Genomic DNA, 23,815 nt, shown 5'->3' with positions numbered 1-23,815 from the left:
TCCTTAACAGAACATTTCTCAACATTAACTCTGCATTGTTTTTTACTGATTCTTACTCTTAACTTTTTTCACTGCTTTTCCCCGGCCCCCTTCTCTGCCTCCTTACTACTTCCCTCATGCCCTCTTAATTCCATCACTACTTTACCCCCTACCACATGTCTCTTTCTTGTTAACACCTCCCTTCTGTCCTTCCTGCCACCTCTCTTGTCCCTCTCGCCTCCCATGCTCCACTCCCCCTTTCCATCTCATTTCCTTCTGCTCTCTTGCAACCAAACTTCTTCCCTTGTACTACCTCACTCCTGCCCAGTCTGCCTCCAGCCATGCCTCCCTCTCACTCTTGCCCTTTCCTCTTACTCCATCCTCCTAATCTGCTTGCCACCACCTCACCTCTTTCCTTCTTACTTTTCTTCCTCTGCTTCCACCTCGTTTTTGATCCGCACCCTCAGTACCCTCATCTGCTCATCTTTCCCCCCCACCTCCACTCTTCCTTACCTATTTGCAATAACTCTCTAACCCATTTCTTTCTTCCTCAGGCGTCTTATCACAGCACTCTCTCCCATTTTATGCACCTCTGACACATTCCTCTACATACCCCTTTGCTCCTAGCTTTTTCCTACTGTCTCCCCATTCCCCCTCTCCTTCTCCTTCTCACCCACCTGCCCCAAATCACTCTTGCATACTCACTATTCCCCCTTTCCTCTACCAGTTTTGAGATTACATTGTTACTGCACTGATAGTCTGTTTATCATTCTAAAAATGTTTAATGTAATGCAAGACTCACTCATGATTTACTTACATTGTAAACATACTGACAGTCTCAGGTAGAGCAGCACTATAGAAATATGCTATCTATAAAGAATAAAAATATGTCCTTCAAGCATCGTCTTAAGGACCATGCAGTGGCCTTGCTAGACTTAAAAAGGCCTTTGCTGCAGGCGCTTAGAAGTTCCTTTTTCAAGATTTGGAATGGCTGGGCTTTGACCTTTGCTTTGTTAGTTGTGTCAAGGCTTCTTTACGCATCCTGAGGATGAGGGTTAGTAGGTGAAATGTAATATCAGAGTTGGATGCTAGAAATTATGTCCCCTGTCACCATTGCTTTTGTCATGGTAATGTATCTATTTGCGGAGATGCTTACGAGGATTTGTGCATGATACCACAAAGTTTCCTTCTTTGCTGATAACACGTTGGTCTTCCTCAGGGATTCGATGCCGGCACTGCAGCACACCTAGAGTTGTTTGACAAACTGTATGGCTTGCCTAGAAACTGCAGAAAACTCAAATTTTACCCATGTTTAAAGTATTGGTGCATGGAAAGACTCAATTCCTCAAGCTTGGATTTTTCTGTGGGAAGGCAACAAGCTTCATGTGCTTTTTGATACTGATAACTTAACCACATTCAGTTCCAAGTTGGAACCCTCTTGTTGATTGCTCACATACTTTGTCCAAATTGGAGTTGCTCCCCTGTTGCCTTGATATGCTTTTGGGGAATATGTGCCTTTTTCCTAAATGTGGAATGCTGAATTAGATAGCCACTTGCCCTCTCTAGTATGTGCTAGCTCGAAAGTGCATGTGACATTTGAAACACTAGAACTCCCATATGAACAGGGCAACTTGTTCTCCCTAATCTTGTGCTGTCCTAGTTGGTCCCTCTATTGCAATACCTGGCAAGCTGGCTGGATGAGGATCTGAAGTTTGAGGCATCACAGTTATTAACATGGCATTGATATATCCCTTAGCAGTAAGGTGTTAGTAATCTCCCTGAGCAAAGTGGGACTTGATGTACCATATTTGACTGTGCCGAGTCAGGGCTATGGGACTGGTATGTGTGAAGTGTGATTAAATGGATCCCTCACTAGCCTGATGCCCCATAATAGAATTATAACATTTTTGGAGCCTCAGAAAACAGATTGCATTGACCAGATGGATACCGAGTGCTTGTGTAAATATGGAGCCTTTGTTGGATAGTAGTAACTGTGTCTCTTTTGAAGGGACTAAGATGCTTTTTGGGATATATAGGGTACAGTGTTTGATGCATGTGATATTAGGTAAATAAGCTAGGAGGGATTGGCTAGGTTTTCCAGCCCAACCCTCTGATTTGGTGGTTCTGTACAAAAGGAGGTTGTTCAGCATTGTACAGCATGTGACAGGGTGGTTAAACATGCCATTTGATAGCAATTTGCTTGTCTAACAGATAAAGTGAAATCAAGACTGTGATGGAGACAAGATGGATTCAGAATGGAACAAATATTTGTATACTTAAAAAAGGTTTCTAGCAATGCCTGATATATCCACCCCATGAACCAAAGAGCCCCAGCTGTGAGATGGGGCTGTCTGGATTCCTGCAGATGATATGGACTGACAACTGAAATACCCCTACACACTGATTATTGGGATCGCACTTGTATCCCCGGATGGAGAAAATGTTATACATTTTGGCTTTGGTTATGCTGCTAGCCTGACTTATAAGAGGGGCACTGGAGTCTTGCTACCTAAAGTCGGGGGTTGGTCAAAGCATGCCATGGCTCAGACATAACGGAGTGTGACCTGATCAACATGTGTGGTACTCGCAAAAGGGTCAACATTGTTGGTGTTCTGCATTGCAGATTGTGACCTTACAACTACATTTGTTATATATGACTGGCTCACAGCAGCGCAGCCTGGCCGAAAGATGTGAACTAGTCCATGCCTTATGTTTCCTGAAACCTTACCCAAAGATCATGATGCAAATCTTATTTGGGCTTTGAGTTAGCATTGCATGGTGCAGTCGTATTGATTGCCCTTGAAAAGAGTAGGGTGCAATCTGGTTTTCTATGGTGTTCTTTCGAACAGCTTTAACGATGTTGCAACCAAAATGATGATCTTAATATTCCACACAGTCTGCTTTGTTTTTAATATCAATAACATTACAAACAATGAGCATATTTATATTATCACCACATATCACCTTTATATGAGCTCTGTTACGTATGTCCAAGCTCCTATTTCTATCCCTTCCCTTCCATATACACCCTACCAGTTTTGGGTGTGTTCTTTCTCTATGCTGCCCTTCAACGTGTATTTAATTATGGACTTGGAAGATGTAACTACAATAGCTAGTTGAATGCCCACACATTTGTAAGTGACCCATTTTGAAATACCTGCAAAACTGCCTGAAAGAAGTGTTACTCATACAGAAGTTTCTCCTACATGCCATGTACGAATGATGTCAAGCCATTCCTGACTGTGAATCATGATTGGGAATTTTCACTTGTAAAAGAAGGTAGTAGCTTACCCATGTTTCAGTTTGGTGTGCAAATGACTCTCTTAATTAGACCCACAACACACCAGGTATCTCCCTTACCTATGAAGAAATTTAACAAGTTCCAGTAAAGCTTTGTGGAGATGACTGCTTTCCTGTGTCTTGCTAAGCACTCATTTAGTAAGAAACAAGGCTGTTTATCTTAGCAATCTTTATTACAATTGAAAATAATTGGACGTATTCTTAAATCTGAAATGAGGAACACCAATATCTACATTTTATTTTGAAAGAGAACTTACCACATACAGTTCAAAGTTAGATGATAAAAATCAAATCAGCGTATAAAAAGGAATCTGGGGTATGATTTCAATGAACTGTTGCATTCTCTTGTAATTTTAGGTGTTCCAGGAACTGTGGGAGGATGAAGGAAAGTCCCCATCCCAGATTGTTGCGGAAAAGAACCTTCAGTTAATAACAGACAGAAAGAAGCTAGAAGAAATCATCAACAAGATCATGGAAGAGCACCCAGAGGAGGTAACTAATCACAGGAACATGCCTGTTTATTTGCGTACATTTAATTGTCTTGGCATTTCCTTCTGAGCATTTCCTTGTTATCTGCAATTTCTTCATAAGCCATTTCATTGTTTGTCATTTGGTTGTATGTAATATAAAGACAAATATGTTACAATACAGTTCATAATATTTTATAATAGGGGATAAGTGTGTGAGGAGTTACGTGTAAGAGGGAAGGAGTAAGGGAGAAGATAAGGCTAAGGGGTTAAGAATAAAGGGTTATGTTTAAGGGTTAGAGGTAAGGGGATAGGGTAAGGTTAAGGGGATAGGTGTAAAATCCTAAAAATGTAAAGGTAAAGGGACAAGTGGGTAAGAGCTTATTATGGTGCAAAGGTAGGAGCCAGCACCTGTAAAGGGTTATGCATAAATTGAGCAGTTATGGAGTTTGGGTTAAAGGTAAGGGGACACATGGGTATGGATGTAAATTTTGAGGGGTAGGTGTAAAATGTTTTAAGTGGATAAAGGGTAGGGAATGGGTCAGTGTTAGGGGTTTCAGGTGTAAAGGCAATATATTTTAAGTGTAAGGGAGTACAATGTAGAGTAAGATGGTAAGGGGATGGTAGTAAGAGTTTAAGGTTAAAGGGATTATGGGCAAATTGAAGTGATTGTGGGTATGGGGCAAAAAGTAAATTTGCATATGGTAAGTGGATAAAGAATACAGTAAGGGGCTAAAGGTAAGTGGCAGGGTTTGAGGGTAAAGGGTAAATGGTACATGGTAAGGGTTGAGGATGTAAAGGGGTTAGGGCTTAAAGGTAAGGAGGTAAAAGTTAAGATCAAGGGGTTGAGCGGTTAAGGGGATAGCTGTAAGGAGTTCAGGATATATGCGTTTTTTGACTTAACTAGGTCTTTGGCTCCATTTCATGAATCTTCATGAAATTTTCCCATTAAAAAGTGTGGCCAAAAGCCTTGTTGTGCACGGAAAGTTTCAGGGTGATACGTCACGTGGGTACCAAGAAAAGGTGACGGGGGTAAAAAAAAAAAAAAAAAGTTTTTACCATTTTAATTCGCATAGGGATTTTGAACACGACTACAGCCCAAACTGGACGGGATTACACCATATTTGACAAAAATTTAGCTTTTGGCCCGGAGATCATGCTTTTTTTATTTGGTGTAAATCCATTTAGTAGTTTAAGAGAAATTAAAGGAAACCCAAATTTATATATCTAGGGTTGTGACAACTGCGCAAATACTCCGGATCTTGTGCAGAGATCTGATTGGCTGCCAACACTTCAACCTTGAAGTGTTGGCAGCCATTTTGGCACAGCTAAAGTTCCAAAACAAAAACACAAAAAAGAAAAGGGGACAGGTTAGGACTACCTTAACCCCCTAGCCTTTTGTTCAGGGCTCACTCTGTGACCCTCCAGGGCAAAAAAAAACATTTTTTGTAATTCACAGTAAAGTTTTCGGATATTCACAAATTTGGTGGTGAGCTTTAAAAAATGCAAGTGTGGTCTCCCACAAATGCTTTTAATTTTCCCCTGGGTGGGCCAGATCCTGGGGGAAATTTATTTTAATTATTTATAGAGGGGGGCATATGCCCCCCCCCCCCAGGGCTCTTAAAAGCTCTGGGGAACACCTTCTCCCTGGGGCAACATTTTACTAATATGCGGGGGCGCGGACCTTCCTCCTATGGGGCCCACAGGGACCACTACCTCCCCTGGGCAAGAAACAAAAAAATAATAGCAACAGCCCCCCCCCCCCCTCCATGGCCCTGGGGATCACCATCTCCTAGGGGCTGCAGTATACAGTTATGCAGGGAGGGCATGCCGATACCACTGGGACCGCAAGAAACAAAAAAATGAATAGGGGAGGGCCCGTAGACTCACCAGCCCCCCCCCCCCCAACATCCCCCCCAGCCCAGGGGACCACCACCTTCCAAGAGCTGCATTATACAGCTATGCATGGGGGCCGCACAGACTACCACCACTCTCCTGGGACCACCACCTCCGCGGGTCTGCCTTATACAGATAGATGGGGGGGGGCCTGCATGAAGGTGTTTGCATCCGTGCTGTTAGTTATAGTTAACTTAGGGCACAAGTTTACTTTCTTGAAATAACTAACTTTAACAGCTGAATTTCTGTGGTTATATGTTTTTGTACAATTTAAATGTGAGCCTAAGTATAACGTCCCTGTAACCTTGGAATTTTTAAGTAAATATATATAAAAAAGAAAGCAAGGTACTCTGGGTAGTTGCCAAGTTTAGATCGAGACCAGCTCCTATATAGAGCACCCTACAACATCAGCGACATTATGAATCTGCTCACCTCAAATATATGCTTTCTGGTAAAGTTTATAGGCATAAGATTAGCACAGTGCCATCCACACCGAGCTAGAAAGTGACTAAGTCTTAAGTACTAATAAAGTAGGAATAAATTATTTCCCGTTGTATATTATAAGGATATTGCATGTCACCTGGATGTTCTATGATCTTATAAAGGAACTCAGCCCTCAGCCTTGTTCCTCGATATGTTTACAGAATTCCTTGCAAACTCTTGATAATACTTTAAAGAGGGTATTTTACCCATACATAAATAACTTTAACTGTGTTCTAGGAGAATTTCTGATGCTTTCTTTTGAGCATACATTGAGATTTTATGATAAAGACAATCATAACTTCATCTTTTGTTTCTTCAGTGCATTTCTGTTTTTTTTTATCATATTCCACATTCAAGAAATCCCTGCACCATTTCACCACAGGTGGTCAAGCCACGCTGCACACGGCCTTTGGCTATACACAGTGGGGATTGGCCCAGGCTCTGTGCCCACCTCCCTCAGCTCTTCGTCCATGCGCAGCAAAGTTGGCCACAGGGCATGGTCCCTTCGCTCATGAGAAGCCGGGGATGGTTGCAACACCACATGGGCCTGGTGGGCAGTGTGTGTGCTCACCCTGCCATCTTATGTGACCATTCAAATTTGTTTCTAGGATTCTATGAGCGAGTTCTGTAATCACAGCAGCAACATTACCTTTCCAGCCAGTGTGATCAGCAGATCTATCTCTGATTTGATGATATCCATCGATCCCATCGATCTCTTACAGTCCCGGTTTTATTAAACTTTTCTGAACTTTAATCCCTGCATGCCCTATCCTCTTTACCTAATTTCAAGACAACTGCTGAACTGATTTACAACAAACTAAAAAAGAAGCTTCCTTGAGTCAAGTTTTAATTTCGTGCCAAATCTGTGCATTTCTGTTTAGCAGTTTTTTTTCTGTATCGAAGAACAAAACTACCTATGGTACTTAAAATGGGAAATGGGACTTTTGTGACTCTTCTTTTTCTTTCACGTAACAGATATGCACAAATCTTGCCTTGAAGGGTACAAAGAGGATGATGTTTTTAAAAACAGTCATGCAGATTTATTGAGCAACATCAAGCACACACCCCCGCCCCATCTCAGTGAAAATGAATGTCGACCAATGACAAGTTATTTAGAGAAGCTGTACTAATGAATGTATATACACACATTTACTACAGCGTAAAAGTCAACTATAGTTTATTAACCATGGGACTACAGAAAACATGAGAAAAACACAGTTTAATCCGAGTTCATGTCGCAATGACTTTATACAGATAAACAACTCTCCTTAAGCCAGGAGCCCTCTGTAATACAATTTGTACCTTCTGCACAAGTTTAACCTCTTGCATCCTGGTTTCGGTTAAATGCCTTTTGTTAAAACAAATGCGCAGAAAAAATACCATGGCTTAACACATTTATGCAAATGTACAGAGTATAATATGCTGTTTATTACCATTGTTGAATGTGGGGAAGAGCATCACAATCCGTTCTAGGCTGCACCTGTTGTGAATCAAGGTCCTTCCCCACATTCAACAATAAAATACAATATTGATATAAGTTTCGATGAATTGAAGTATGGAATAAGGGGTGCTTAAAGTGGGAGACCTTTTAGTCCATGGCGGATTTAAATCATTTCAGCAAGTGTCATCGGACTAAGCTGTTTCTTTGCCGGAATGATCCCATAGCCACAAAGTGGCTTCCATCACAGAATGCCTTTTGCACAAAAGTTAAATAAATAAATGTTATCCCCTAAGATGCTAGGTATTGCAACATCTGATTCGACAGAAGGGGGGCATGGAGGTGCTCACCTTCTATGAGAGATGACTCAGACTAAAGAAAACTTCAGTCACTTGCTCACATAACTAAATAAAATCATACAAAACACCAGGAATTAAAATGAAAAATCAACCTGACACCAAGGTTGGGAGGCAGAGCAGTGGCATAGCGTGGGTTGTCAGCACCCTGGGCAAGGCAAGTAATTTGCGCCCCCTAACCCGTGGATTTTAGCACTCGCGAGTGCGAGCGCGCCACCCCCCCCAGATGTTGCACCCGGTGCGGCCGGCCCCCCCTGCACCCCCTATGCTACGCCACTGAGGCAGAGTTAGAGTTAGCTCTCTATGTGGACACGCGGTTCACCATGTTTTTATAGAAAATAATTTTGTAAAACATTAAAACCAACTTCAAGTTCTTTCCTAAGGTGTAATCCCCTTTCCACCTTAACCAGACAGTTGAGATCCAAGACTCCTTTCCCCAGCCTGACTCTAGCAGATAGAGCACTTCACACACTTGATGTCAAGCATGCTTCCATGTATCACATAGATAGGACAAAGTCCTTCTATAAAACATGTCAGTTTTTTGTTGCTTCTGCACAGCCTCATAAAGGTCATCCCATATCTAAGCCAGGCCTGTTGCCTAAAAGATAAAAACACTATGGGCCTGATTACAGCTTTGGCGGAGGAGGTTAATCCGTCCCAAATGTGAAGGATATCCCACCCACCGTATTACGAGTTCCATAGGATATAATGGACTCGTAATACGGTAGGAGGGATATCCGTCACATTTGGGACGGGTTACCCCCCTCCGCCAAAGTTGTAATCAGGCCCTATATGCCCTACCCAGGCCTCACTCCACCCATAAACAGGACACAACCAAGGGCTTTATTGGGAACATACCCATAGCTGACATCCGTAAAGCTCCCACATGATCCACTTTACACTCATTCACAAAGCATGATTGTGTGGACATTCTTGCAAGGCAACAGTCCAGAGTAGGGGAGCACTGCTTTACAGTCACTGCAGAGCATGTGTCTCAACAACCACAAATGCTAAAAACAGATTAGGTACTTAACATGCATGCATCCGTTCGTTACATGTGGTGCTGTAGATTCACATGCACCTACCCTATTGATATCTTCAACCTACATAACTCTTTACACTACACAATGCTATCCTACTCACTCCTCTTTACCTGTTCTCACCAGCTGTGCAGAAAACAATCTAACAATAGAGTCGGTGCCCTTGGGCATTCACTACCAGAGGAGGAGGCACCATGGCCTTGTGACTCGAAAGACTTCTGTGAAGAAAACATATTGCAACCATCTGTGCCTAGCACTTAATGGCAGGAATATGCAGGGCATGTCAATCTACAGCACCACATGCGACAAACAAATCCTTACAGAGTAAGTAACACAATCCATCTGGAAGTTTACATCTGTCAGTTTCATTGCAAACCCGACATCTGAGTTATTCTGTTCATTCTAAAGGGTCTCAACAAATTGGGCTTATATTGAAGATTTCTAATGCAGTTTCTGTCTCATTGCTGGTCCTGTGCTAGTATTGCCAATTAGTAGTAATTGTGATTGGTTAGTATTGCATGTTAGCTCTTTTGTGGTGACAATCTCATCTGGAAACTTGCACTAGGAAAGTGTGAATGGTATATTTGAACTGAACATTTAATCGCTGTTGGTCTCCCAAAGTCTTTGGCATACAGATTTCATACTGTTCTTAGCGCCTTCAGTATTGATGATTAAAATGTTTTATAACTTTAAAGAATGACACACTAAATAATTTTATCTGATAGCGACTTCCTTAGAATATTCCACAAGTGTCAGACTAAATCTGGAACTTTTTGAGCAGTCCCCTTGTGTGCTGGTAAGTGATATTGTACGGCTCTGCGTGGCGTCGTCCGTGCCGGAAGTGACTTGCGGGGTACCACCTATAGGCACCTTCTCAGCATGCTGACCTCATTTCCTCCATTTCCACATCATCAGCACGGATCCGGATGAGCTCCCCCTCAGTCGTTTTTTGACTGAATTTTTCACCTGTTTGCTGAATTCAACCAATGTGCCTTTTTTCCACTGTTTTTTGGACTATGTCTCCCAAGAAACTGACTGGTGTCTAACCTTGTGGTAGACCCCCTTTTGGTGTGTCAGTTTTACCTGGAATGGCACCATGACTCCAAGGAATGCACAGATTGCAGGACTATGAATCCAAAGATCTGAAGGCCATCTGCGAGTAGGCCATGAAGCTTCTGGACACTCACCACACAACACTCCACCGCTCCAGGTCCCATTCACAAGGGAGGTGCCGAGACAATTCTGGGAGTCACTTATGCTGGTTATTGTCGCAATCTCTGGCTTCTTCAGGTGTGTCCCTCAAGTAGAAGTTTAAGGAGTCGAAGCACTCTTTGAATTCTCCACACAGATCTCAGACAATGGGCGAGGTGCATGAACAATGCCACAAGTCCAGGCCCCTCTCCCAGATTGTCTCTATGGAGTCTGCACCTGTCACTGAGTCCACTCCTCAGTACCCCAAGTTTCCCTGATCCAAAGTGATCCCTTCCCAACTTCAAGAATTTTATAAGGCCTTGAGCCTCATTTTTGGGTAGACAAAGCCCTCTGGAGCACTTTTGGGCCCCTTCGGTTCACAGGGTTGTCCGACTGGGACTGTGCCAGTTGGTTTGCCCTCTACCCCAGAAGTTCCATCAGAGTCAATGGCTGACGACACCTTGTATAAGGACCTGGATGACGCCAGTTATCTGGACACCTCACAGGACACTGGTCTCCTCTCTCCCACATCGGCAGTGGAGGAAGGGGCCTTCCTTTACAATGGTAGTCTAGAGGGTGACTGAGGTCCTAGATCTTCAGCTACCCAATGTTGAGACAAATACCAATTTCTTGACAAAGGTGCTTCTGCCTCGGTGTCCCCATTAGAACCCCTACTCTTCTTTAATGAAGCACTTACTGATGTCCTGCTGGGGGCATGAGCCAAGTCCTGCACAGGCACTCCTATGCACAGGAGTATCTCCCGCCACCATCACCCCGCACTCTAGGACCCAGCCTTCCTTAGGCAGCATCCTACCCCTGAGGGCCTGATAATCCAGGCCTCAACCTCCAAGGTAAATCCCAGTGCGTTCCCAACCACTCCACTGGATAGGGAATCCAAGAGTCTGGATACCTTTGGAAAGCTGATTTTCTCTTCCACCAGACTGGCACTATGGTCTATGAACAACCCATGCTTATTGGGTCATTATTCCCATACCATATGAGATACGGATGAGCAAGTGCTGCCTATGGTCTTGGAGGAGGCCTGAGCCATACTCTTCCTAGCTATTGCTCACAGGAGAAAAGCTGCAAAGTTCATATTCTAATTCAGATTGGACTTGACCAGCCCTTTCAGCAGAGCCTTTGCTTCTACGGTGGCACTCTGACCTCAGACCTGACTGTGGACAACTGGCTTTTCAAGGGATGTCCAGGCATCCCTTCTGGATATGCACTTCGATGGGCCTTTTTAAAAATAAGGCAGATTCTGTGCTTGAGGGCTTTAAGGAAAGTAGGGCCACCAATAGGTTGTTGGGTCTCACCATGGCCCCATGACAGCCGTATTCCACCTTCCGTTCCTTTCATGGGTATGGTAGGGGCTATCAGCTGCGTCCTTTCCATCATAGCTACCAAGGCCACCAAGGACCTCAGTCCTCTTGAGAACCAGGGCCAGATGTTGACCCAATTCATTCCCCCACCTCCCTCCTGGTAGCCGCAGCTTTAAGGCCTCTTCAATATGTTCTTGCTCCAGATTGTCCAATGGGGCTACGCTCTACCATTCCAACAGACCTCCTCACCCTCCCCACCGTCTTCGATCAGCTGACAGAGGACCACCATTCGCTCTTGTGACTGGATTTACTTGCTCTTCTGGCCAAAGGGTGCCGGCATCAGAAGTCGGTCATGATTGGTACTCCCACTAATTTTTAGTGCTGAAGAAGGATAGAGGACTCTGTCCTATCCTAGGCCTACCCCCTCTTAATTACTTCCCTGAAAATTGAAAAACTAAAGAGGTGTATTTTGGCTCAAGTACTGTCTGCCTTCGACCCAGGAGACTAGATGGCAGCGTTGGACTTGAAGGATGCCTACTTCCATATTCCCATCTTGCCTACCCACAGGCTTTACCTTCAGTTCATGGTAGGCCAAGAGCATTATAAGGTCGCTGTGCTTCCTTTGTCCTAACCAGTGCCCCGCAGGTTTTCACCAAGGTGATGTCAGTAGTTGCAGCACATCTGTGGAGGTCAGGGGTGCCAGTCTTCCCCTACCTTAACAACTGATTGTTGAAGGTGGGCTCGCCCAAGGCACTCCTCTCCCACCTCCAGACTATAGCCATTCTCCTGCACTCGCTGGTGTTCATTATCAGCATGCCAAAGTCACACTTTACTCCATCTCATACTGTTCCTTTCATCTTAGCTATTCTGGATACACTGCAGTTTCTGGCTTATTCTCCAGAACAGCGAGTCCAGGATTTTCAGGCTATGATTTTGGTGTTTCATCCTTTATACTGGATTTTCATGAGACTGACTCTGAGGCTGCTGTCTTTTATGGCCTGCTGCTAAAACATGCACATAGGTGTACGTATGCTCTGCAGTGGGATCTGAAGTTCTAGTAGGCACTGCATCAGGGGTATCTCTTATATGTCCCAGAAATCGGAAGGGGCTACAAAACAGCTGCAGAGGTAGCTTAGGGGCTGCAGTTGGTTCAGCAGCAGCCCTCTTCCCCAACCAAAGCTCACAGTAGTGACAGATGGGTCACTTCTGGGTTGTGGAGGCCATCTGGAGAGGTGGAGATCAGAGGAAGCTGGTCTCCAGCGGAATCTCAGATCCACATCAACCTGTTGGAAATTAGGGTGATTCACCTGGCATTAAAAGCCTATCCTCCTTCCATCAAAAGAAGACTGGTTCAAGTGTTCACGAACAACACTACCGCCATGTAGTATTGTAACAAACAGGGCCGGGAGTGGTTGACGGGGGGTTGTGGACCCTTTGTCAGGAGGTTCTGTCTCTCTGGACATGGCGGAATGTCAGGGCGTTTTCCTAGTGATTCAAAATCTGGTGGGGTCTCTGAGCTCAGCCATTGATGGATCACGGACCCATAATACGTATTCATTCAGAGATGGTGTAATATATTTTCAGAGATTGAGGAGAACCTTATTTAGATCTGTTTGCCACTGACCACAACACTCAATGTAAGCACGGCTGTCTGCTAGAGTTTCCAAGGTGACTCTCTTGGTGATGCATTTCTTCTCGAGTGGCGCGTCTAGTGAAGTGAGCTGAATCAATATCTGCATAGAGTTCTCAAAAAGATCAGGAACAACTGGGCCCAAGTCATCTTAGTGGCCCCCAATTTGGCAAGGAAAATCTGATATCCCGAACTCCTGATCATGAGCATCGTCCTGCAATCAGACTACCTCTTTGGGATGATCTCTTATTGCAGCAACATGGCAGGGTCCTGCACCGATACTTGCATACTTTCCAGTTGCCAGATCAACCCTCCCTGTTCTAGTCACCTGTTGTGACCCATTTCCTGAAAGGTTTACAGCATGATTTCCCCCTACACCTTTCATCATGCCCCAATGCAGTCGAAATTTAGTTCTCACCTTTTTAATGTCTTTGCCATTTGCAACCCATGCACAGCTGCACTCTGAAGCTACTCACCAAGACAGTCTTTCTTATGGCTATAATATCTGCCAGGAGAGTTAGCGAATTTGCATGGGCTTAACATTCACCCCAGTTCACAACATTTTCCTAGATAAGTTGACCCTTAGGGCCCAAGCCTCCTCCTTGCCAAAGGTGCTCACCCCTTTTCATGTCAGACAGAACATCACGCTGCCTACTTTCTTTGCCCACCTTATCCTACCAAAGAAGAGGAGGGACTCCACAGCCTGGTCCAAGACTTCCAGATGGACGATCAACTCTTTGTTGAATTTGTGGTTGTGAAGAAAGGAAAGGCAGTCCACAAGAGAGCCATCTCCAGATGGATTGTCATCTGTATAAAAATATGCTACGCAATGGCCAAGAAACCATCCCCTGAGGGATTGAGAGCTAAAGCTGCGACCTCTGCACTATCTCAAGGAATCTCAGTTCTGGACATCTCTGATGCAGCATTGTGGGCATCACTGCACACATTTGATAAATAAATATTACTGTTTAGATAGTCAGGTCCGGTGAGATGGGCATTTTGCCTGTTATATCCTCTGGGACATTTTAGTACAGCAGTCTGCAGACCCACCTCTAGGGATATATACTGTTTTGGTAACTATTCTAAGGTTCTGTGGCTAGAGGTCTCTATCAGATGAACAAGTTACTTATCTTCCCTAATACCCTATCTGGTAGAGAATCTGTTCAGAATTCTATTCTGTGAACTGTATTTCTCACATCAAAGAGTTCCTTAAGGACCTCACACTTGAAACACTGGTCACTCCACCTCAGTTTGGCTCCAGGCTTCTAGTGCGGACAATCATGAACTTAGATCAATGTGCTGGGGTGGTGCATATATAGGCACTGCGCATCTCACTTCTGGGACAGACAACACCATGATGCCACACAGGGTTAAACAACACCACCTACTGACGCACAAGGGGACTGCCCAAAAATTTCCAGACCCAGTCTCTCACTTGGGGAATATTCTAAGGTAAGGAATCTGCAGCTAAATAGTCTCTTCCTGCATATGAGCATGTGACCTATATGGATGACATATTTTTTCAGATAGTGCAAAAAACAGTCTGTATCGTCTGCAATTGTATACAGATTAAAATGGTTCAAGATGATCTGGTTAGAGGGTTACTTTTTTAAAGGTTTCTTTAGAATGCAGCTTGCAATCCATTGATCTGGCAGTAGTAAAAAACAGGGCTATCGGCGTTGTAACACTTTTGTTGATGTCTAACGTGTAATTAACCTTTTACCTCTGGGTGACTGAAAATACATTCTCTGGACTTGGTTTTGGTAAGCCAAATTGTTAACCAAGAATAGTCATTCATCCGGATCTCTCTATGTAAACCGCATTATCCTAAAGGTTTGCTGAAGTGGGATAATTTACTTGCACGAGGAGCAACCTAAGAAACTAAAGGTCCAATTTGTCAAGTTAGTAGCACAAACAGACTAAGAGACAGGTGGACTGTTTGAAATACCCTCTTTCTCGGGAGTTCACTAGAAAGTTAAAGGCATAATGTTCCATTACTCAAACCTAGCCCACGAATGTCACGCCCAGTTGTGGACAATTACTTTTGATGTTCGAGTTTGAACCTGCCAAATGAGAACCATTATAGTTGTGTCCGCCACAACCTTAAAGTGACAGAACAACTCTGACACGCAAGTACTCTGAAGTTTGACTGGCAATGTGAGTAAAAATCTGTGATGAAGAAACAGGTCGAATACGTTAAGAGATGTGATTCTGCCCAGTGAATCATGTGGCAATACTGTTTTGAGCTAGTTCTAGCTCTACAAGGATGAAAAGGGGCACAATTAGAATGATACGCAAGCCGATCATATGCACTTAGTTGTCACACTTAATAAAAGAACTAGCTGTGCATCTAAAAAAAAAATCAGGAGCATAGCCAATATTAAATCTGGGATTCCTGTGACTCAATGGGTAGAGGAACTAGGTTATGGCAATAGCTTGAGTGACTGAATATTTCTGCTACTGTTCAGAGGTGAGCTAAGGATCACAAGGTCTGTATGGTGCAACAAAAAAAGTTTTCTGACTGTAAGAATGCACATTATATCTTGGAATAACAGAAGGATGATGGTTCTTTACAACATATGTGCTGGTCGTGCTGTGAAGCATATACTCCTGAAAAGAAGTGTATGAAAGAATGGAAATATGTTTGCTTAGCAAATTAAATTACATACAATGCTATTTATATTAGGATGTACAAGTAAACTGAGAAAATGTGATTGTTAAGGGCAGTAACGTGCAAAGAAGGAACTTATTGAGCACAGGCAGTCCATTAGGAAGCCTCCAGTAGAAACAGAGATTGGGGATGTGCCCAGAGAAGGCCTCCTACAGATTTTAAAATAATAGGGAGAAGTGAAAATGTATTTGGTTCAGCCTTTGGAAATTATGGCCCTCATTAAAACATTGGTGGTAACTACCGCAACGGCCGCCAACATACCGCCGCCGTGGCTACCAGCTGTCTATGCGTATCATGGCCACCGACGGTATTCCGCCAGAATGCTGGCGGAACACCGCCGACAGTCATGACGGCGGTAAGGCGGGGCTGCTGACAGCAGCACCGCCACGCCAGCAAAACACAGCCGACCGTATCATGAGCAATGATACGGCCTGGCAATGTTTTGCTGGCGGACGCTGCTGCTGACAGCAGCGCCGCAGACCGTCTCCAGCTGGAGGACCCCCTGCAAGCAGGTAAGTCAGGTTCTCCGACAGGAGACGGGGGTGGAGGGTGATGTGTGTATGTGGGGGGGGGGGGAGGTGTATGTTTTGGAATGCGTGCATGAGGGTGTAAGTCGCGTTGAATGCGTGCGTGAATGAGTGATTGTGAATGCATGTGTGTGACAAGGTATGTTGGGGTGTGTTGCGGTGTGTGGGTATGTATGTGTGCATGCGTGGGTGGTGGGTATGCGTGTGTGCATGTGAGTATATGGGTGCGTGTGTGGGTGTATATATGTGCGGGGGCAGGAGGGAGAGGGGGAGGGTGGAGGAGAGCCCTGGGGGGGGGCGGGAGAGACCCCTATCCATGCCAGTGAAGGGATTTCCTGGCACTGATAGTGCCTACCGCCATGATTTTCGTGGCAGTACATTTGGCACGAAAACCATAGCGGTAGGCTGGGTCGTAATCCAGAGGGTGGGATTGTGACGACCGCCGGGCTGGAGACCGAGGTCTCCAGCCCAGCGGCCGTTACCACCCTGACGGTCGGTGTGTTAAAGTGGCGGTCTTTGATGGCGGTTACTGCCAGGGACAAAATAACTTTTTTTTTTACCACCGGCATTAACGCTGCTTTAACACCGACCGCTAGGGTTGTAATGAGGGCCTATATGTTTCTACTGCACTGTAAGGATTACGTTATTATTTTGCAGTGTGCACTACCTCCACCACCAGTCATTCTTCGTTATCTGTTTTTGGTGCGGAAAGTCTGCATTTTCTGTCCAATTTTGAAGGGTAAAACTTTTAAGTAAAGTTAATCCAGTGGTGGAATCCAGAAGCGTGTGGTATCGGATTCCACCAGTGCGATAACTATATAATCACCCTATAAAGCACCTGGATTACAGACTTTTTTTTGAACCAGCTAATGTGCAATGGAAACATAAATGCTCAAATTTATGGCTGAACTTGTGTTAGAACATCTGATCTGTATATGTCCATATTTCTCGTAACATAAATTATTTGCTGGTGTAACATAAAATGTGGACTGCTTTCTGTGCAGTGGCTCTATTGTTAGTATTGTATTATATCTGCAAAACCCTAAAATAAGAAAATGTGAGGGGGTAGTCTCTTTTAACACTAAAGACCTGGTGCCCTCTAGTGATACGTCACGTACCTAAATGTAAATGACAAAGATCTCACTGAATTTGAGGTTGGGGGATGTTGTTTGCAGATCTGGGTGGACCTTCTGGTGTACGTTTATCATGTGTGATGTCGAGCCTGCTGTCATTCCACCGCTCCGCTGGGTATTTCACTTTTTCTCCCAGCCACTTGTCAAAAGGTTTTTCGATGGAAGAACGTGGGTTCTGCATTTTCAATTACCTCTCTGAGAAAAATTTTCTTTCCTCTCAGCCTGGGTTTCGCATCCAGGTACGCCAGCCGACAGCGCCCGCTGTTTCTGTGCAACGAGATTGTGTCACATCCTAAAGAAAAATGTAACTCAGTTGGGTCATGGACATATTAATCACAAGACGCCCTGGTTGCAAAACAAATCTTGCAGAGTTATTGTTTCCGGCCAGGGAGTATGCAAATGTTCTGATGACCTGTGATCTATTGATTTTTCACACGCTGGGTGGGGTGGGGAGGGTATGTACCTTGAGGACGCGAGAGTAACATGCTCTCATTGTCCTGTTTTTTGAACACTTGTTAGCAGATGCTGAGGCAGCCATTATCCAATGAGGAAGTCTAAAGCTGCCCGCGCGCCGAATGTGTGCGATGAAACCTATCCATGTTACTGAAAACTCCTGTGGCATCCAATTAAGGTACAGGGAATAATGAAAAGAAAGACAGAAGAGAAACTAATTTCCTCCGAAAGTACATAGAGAAGATAGCTTAGTAGATGTCAGAAACTGTTCTGGGGACACTGATTTGGGGCGCTGGCTGGAGGTGGTGGCATTAGCCAAGCTGAGACTGCCAACTGACAGAGGAGCCACGAGGGCCCCGTGTTTCAGAGGCTGTCATCCAGCAGCTCAGCTTCAGTGGTTGGCATTCTGGTTCGTGGATCGGCATTTACATGAATATGGAAAGGGGCAGAACAAGCATTATTACTGCTGGCCCATGTGAAAGCAACCAGGAATAGCTCAGCACATTGCTGCATAGTTTATACAAAGTGCACAAGACGCTATGCACCAGCAATCCCTTTGCGCGGTCTCCCAGCAGCACTGGAATATATTGCACACTATGACCTAAGGCACCGGGACATGACTGGGCTATGCACCCTTGGCCACCTTTTTTAGTAAATAACAATACCTTAATTCCATTGCAAACACTGAAGCAAGACTAGTAGCCAATTGTTGCGCTCCACTAAAATACTTTGTCCTTCTACAACTGTGGGGCATTGGCACCACTGAGCCCCAGTTGCAAGCGCTCATTTAAGCAATCTACATGGTAGGGGACTGTCGCAGGCAGGAAGTCCTGGCTTTAGAAGGCAATTTTAGAATGCACTGGAGTGTCCCTGCAAAAATTGAGAGGAAAAGGGAAGATATAGATGGAAGAGCGTTCAGTGACAAAGAATGTAAAGGGCCCTTGGATTTGTAAAGAAAGTATCCTGCAATGCCTGATTCAGGTATATACGTTCAATATTTTGCACAGGGCCTACCTCTCACCCCGCTGGCTAACTCGGATTTATCTTACTGCTCTTGTGGTATGGCCGAGGTTTCTGAATGCAGACTATCACCTCCAACATATGCCTTTTGATTGCCCACTCCTGAAATTATATTGGTAGGCAGTGGTAGCTGACGTAAAGTATGCATTGGGGAGGGACGATGTTGGGACAGTTGAGCTTACTTTGCTAGGTACACACACCGCTCCAAAGACAATAAAGTGGCCACTACATTCATGGACACAGCACTGCTTCTAGGAAAAAGAGCCATTACTAGATAATGGAAGGCATCTGCACCCCCTACAGTAGACACCTGGAGGAAAAAAATATGTACTGGGAAGATGTAGAAAGCAAGGAGCTCCAGAGAGAAGCATGAAAGGGCCTGCTTAGAAAACTGATCTCAGATCACTGGGAGGAAATGGCACACAGTTTTCAAGTAGGAGTAAGAATGACAAACCTCCTTGAAATATTGTACAGGTACCAGGTGGTACCCCCGGCCCACACAAGGGAAGACGGCTACAACAATCCTAACAATGAAGTTATAGCTAAGTAAAGAACAATACCTGGAGAAGGACTACTTGGGAAAAGTTAGAGTGCTATGGTAGGACAGCAGTTGCCTAATAGGATCCCTGCGGCATCAGCCGGATAGACATCTCACAACAGTTCTATGATTGGTCTCCGGTATTCCCGCACCACTATTCGACCTGCCAGAGAGATATGTAGTGCCACCCTCCAGGGCATGAAGAGGGAGGAGGATGAATGGGAAAGGGAAAATGCAAGGGAGTTCAGTTTTGATGGTTGATCAGCTGATGAATATTGTTTTGGCAAACGTTGTAACAAAAAAACGACAAATAATGAGCCATCTAATGTTGCTCCAAATAAATTGTTGCCTCAAAATCGCAATTAAAATATGTCTAAAAAGAACCTGTCATAGGGTCTGACACAGGCAGTGGTTACTGGGCCTCAACTGTGGAGGATGGATTTCCACTGATACCCTAGAGGTGGAGTGATATTGGCTCTGGAAACTGGGCGCCAAGTACACCCTTTCCACACTTGACTGTCAGGGTATTGAGGTTGAGCAATATAAAGTTTTTCATCCAAGTAGTGTAGTGTATAGAAACTCGTCAATAAATGCTATCTATCCCAGTGATTTTCTTTATAGAAAACAATAAGTATATTTACCCTGATGAGAGGGGTGGGTGGGCCTCCGGGACAGCACAGGTGGAAAGTTCTCATGTTTACAGTTTTCATGGATCCAACATATGGATCTCTACGAACATCCCCGGGTAGTTTATTGACATGTCATCACCAGCACAAACTAGACTTAACCAAAGGCCTAGCTATCTCTGACGTATGTACGATTGGCAGGATGGGCAGAACTGCGAACAGGCAGTTGAGAAGCCGAATATGGCGAATTTGCCAGCATGGGATCGGGTGAGCAGTCAGAACATCAAGGTACCAACATGGCATGTAATATATCAACGTGGATAACTCCTCTGTAATATACCGGAATGCTCTGACCGTTATATACCTGTACGGCTCCTAGAACTAATGTCCTGTTTTTTCACATTGTGCTGCAAATGTGGAGATGGCTAAGTAGTGTTCCTTTATTTGTACCTCTGTTCAAAGTGACATGTCGCAGTAACTGTGCCAAAATGTAGCAGCATATGTTTAAAAAAGAGTGGGGCACTAGACTCCTAGGTATACAGAACACACGTCTCTCACTCGGAGGAACGGTACCCTGTCATCACTGCTTAACGTATGTTCCAGGACATAGCGCCATGTAGACGAGAGAGTGCGCTTGTTGTGTGCCTCCAGGCATCAGCACCAGGCCCTGAGTCTTAGGGAAAGGTTGAAGGCCTAAGCCTCAGAAGGCACGCAAAATGGTTGTGTGTACTCCCCCAAAAATATAAGGGTTCTAAATAACCTACAGCTGGCTCACTCTGGGCAGGTGTGCATGTTTGTGCTACCATGCAGGTGGTATCCCTGCCGCAACAGTGGATAACAAAGGAAGCAATTTATATAGGAATGTTTTCAAATATGTGGCTAAGCATGCATGCAAAGACCGACGTAGGATCCCTTTTTGGGTCTGGCCTTTGAGACGGCTTTAGATATTTCGCCAGAATATTGTTTTACCACAAGTGATACATAATATACAACCATAGAGCAGCTTTTGGTCAGCGGGCATAATCCACTGGTCTGCTAATTTATCATTCACATTTTGCTTTCGCCGCCCCACCCCTCCCCCCCCCCCGCCCCCGCATACAGCATGAGGAAACGGGTAACCCCACCTTACCAGTTGGCTCCCTTTGTTTCGAGTAACTGCACAAAGCCTGTTCACATGGCTTGTTCACATGGCTCTTATCCTCCTGAAATCGGTTCCTTTAGTTCAATTGCAAAGCTGGTCCAAAGTGTGCTTTTCATTTTATTTATGTTATATTACTTTAAATACTAGCTGCACTCTTTTTTATAGTTTGTTATAACGTGTTTAGGTGACACTGTAACAGTGAGCTGCCGTTGATATGAGTACTTGGTTAGATGATCATTTATTCTTATCTTTTTCACACATAATAATAGTAATGATGATAAAATACATGACACAAAGGAAAACATTGTTGTTTAAAAAAGCATTATTCGTAAAACAGTCGTATCATGAATATTTTGAAAATGTAACATTTTATTGCAAGCATAAGGCAGCTACATTTAGGAGACAGCACATTTTTTCCCCTTTTTATTTTTTATCATATACTTGCAATAAAATATAAAACAAAAAAATACCCATCACACCATCTTGCCAAGGCCAGATATACATGCTTTGCCAATGCTGGGAAATGACGAGACGTGGTGTGCAGTTTCTTACTAATATGCTTATGCACTTGTTACATCTGCCTAAATCTATCTGCCAACGCAAACCACTGCTACACCCCAGTTAGGACTCCCAGACATGTCACCTGTCGTCTGTGCATATGCAGAGCCACTACTTCTGGTGAGCCCTTCTAACTGCAGATTCCTCACCTTAAGAATATCCCAGACTAGATGTGGAAATGTTTGTAACAGTGCTACTGCAGACCAGTAGCTGGTGTTGTGTGTCTCCATGGTGACTCTATATCAACCTGGATGAGACCGAGCTGAGCCGCATATAAGGGAATCCTGAGTGCTGACATCAGATCAGAGGTTCTTCTTCTCACTATGTTGGTCTTCCAAAAAGCTCTATAACAGAGTGCTATGGAACGATGTCCCCTCTGAAAACTACATAATTCAGGCAGTACCACGACTTCAGGAAGCAGATGTCAGTCACTGATCCGCATGAGGTGTGTTTGTGGTAATTCGGCTTTGTCATCACTTAGGCGATGTGTGCTCTTATGCACCTAAAGGTGATGTGGGAATCAAAGCTCAGTGTTGCTGAACGTAAGTGGTCTCCGTCAAAGCACAGATCCTGCCCCAAGTCACAGGCCTGGCCACAGTCTCAGGGATGCTCCATCAAGACATCCACTTCATGGTCAAAGTGTTCGGGTAAATCAAAGTCTAGATGTAGGTGCAAGAAGGCCAAGTGGGCCTCGACCTTATCCCACAGCTCAAAGTATATCAAGAAGGCAGTAGATGTGACGATCAAGATCATATGCCTCCAGTGTGGCTTGAATCCAACCTTGTCCTGCAGTTAGTCCTGGCACGCCCCAAATTTCTCGGCTGTCTTTGGCCTCACAGCTGATAGCTTCCTTCACAGAGGCAGTGCTGACATTCTTCAATGAAATTCCTGCTCCCTCTGGTTTGCCTTCAGTCCCCATGCCTGGAGGAGTCCCTGTCGGATGTCTTCCAGAATGCCTTCCCTGATGCCATCTGTCCACTTTAAGTCCATTACCAGGCCCACTTCAACTCCGGACCTGGCCTCTACACCTGCACCAGGGTCCACACTGGTTTCTTCTGTACTGGCGCCGGACCCTTAACGTACATCCCCCTGCTTCAGACCCCATATTGCGCTATGAGACCATTAAAGCACAACCAGTTGTTTTACAACCTGACCACAATCCAAACCATCTGCCATGAAACCAGATTTTATTAGAGGCTTGAGCTATTATCCTTTAGGACAGTGATGATGATGATGATGATGGAGAGGGGTACAACTTAATTCCCCCTCATTATACTGACAGTGACATATTTTTAGACCTTCAGAATGCCAGTGGGCTAAAAACATCTTCTGAAACAGCAAGATTTGGCACCTGGGCCACCAATAAGTGCTTTGTTTGCAGTGGTGCTTCAAAGGGTAACTGAAGCTTTGGATTTGCGATTGCCCACTATTGAGACAGAGACAAATGTGTTGATTGAGCTTCTACAACCAGGGCTAGGTACCTCTGAGCCATTGTTGGTTTTAAATTAAGCCCTTGCTGATGTCCTTATGGCAACTTTGTCCAAGCCATGCTATCTGGTTAGTTGACCAGTGGCTAGGTGACACAGATGGGCTCCAGGTAACCCAAACTTCCTAATCAGTCATCCTTTACTGGAAAGCGTGATTGTTCAGAGTTTGACAAGTGAGGTCAATCGAATTCCTTTCTAATCAGTCATTTACAGCAAAGATATAAAACACACTTTAAATACATTTGTGCCAATGCTAGGTCCTGGGGCTGTTGTTGCAGCTTAGTAGTTCCCACATCAGTACAGGACATTTAAGGGCTACTCCATGGGCTAGTTTAAGACAGCATCAATCTCCCCAACCTGTACTGCAGCAATCGACCCAGCACTTTTTAAAGGGAGGGCATGGTAATACCTGAACCTCTTGCACTCACAGATGCAGCAATCTTCCAATACTACCTCCTCTGCTGTAGTGGCTGGCAAGCCCCTTTATTTTTTTTTGCCTGGCTTTTAGAAGACAGAATAGAATTTCCCACCCACTGGAGATTCATCACATGAAACAGGT

General features: G+C 44.5%; 1 protein-coding gene across 1 annotated transcript in view; it reads left to right on the top strand.

The window, feature by feature from the left end:
• GATB (glutamyl-tRNA amidotransferase subunit B) overlaps window positions 1-23,815 on the top strand; it is a 684,248-nt gene that overhangs the window by 635,253 nt on the left and 25,180 nt on the right. Inside the window, exon 12 of the mRNA XM_069242652.1 lies at window positions 3,637-3,771. Within this exon, the coding sequence (XP_069098753.1) occupies window positions 3,637-3,771 (135 nt within the window). The remainder of the gene's footprint in view (window positions 1-3,636; window positions 3,772-23,815) is intronic.

The sequence above is a fragment of the Pleurodeles waltl genome, chromosome 1_2 (genome assembly GCF_031143425.1).
Source record: "Pleurodeles waltl isolate 20211129_DDA chromosome 1_2, aPleWal1.hap1.20221129, whole genome shotgun sequence".
In the NCBI taxonomy this organism is placed as follows: Eukaryota; Metazoa; Chordata; class Amphibia; order Caudata; family Salamandridae; genus Pleurodeles; species Pleurodeles waltl.
The sequence above is the reverse complement of the archived record's forward strand: the minus strand, read 5'-3'. Positions and strand labels throughout refer to the sequence as shown.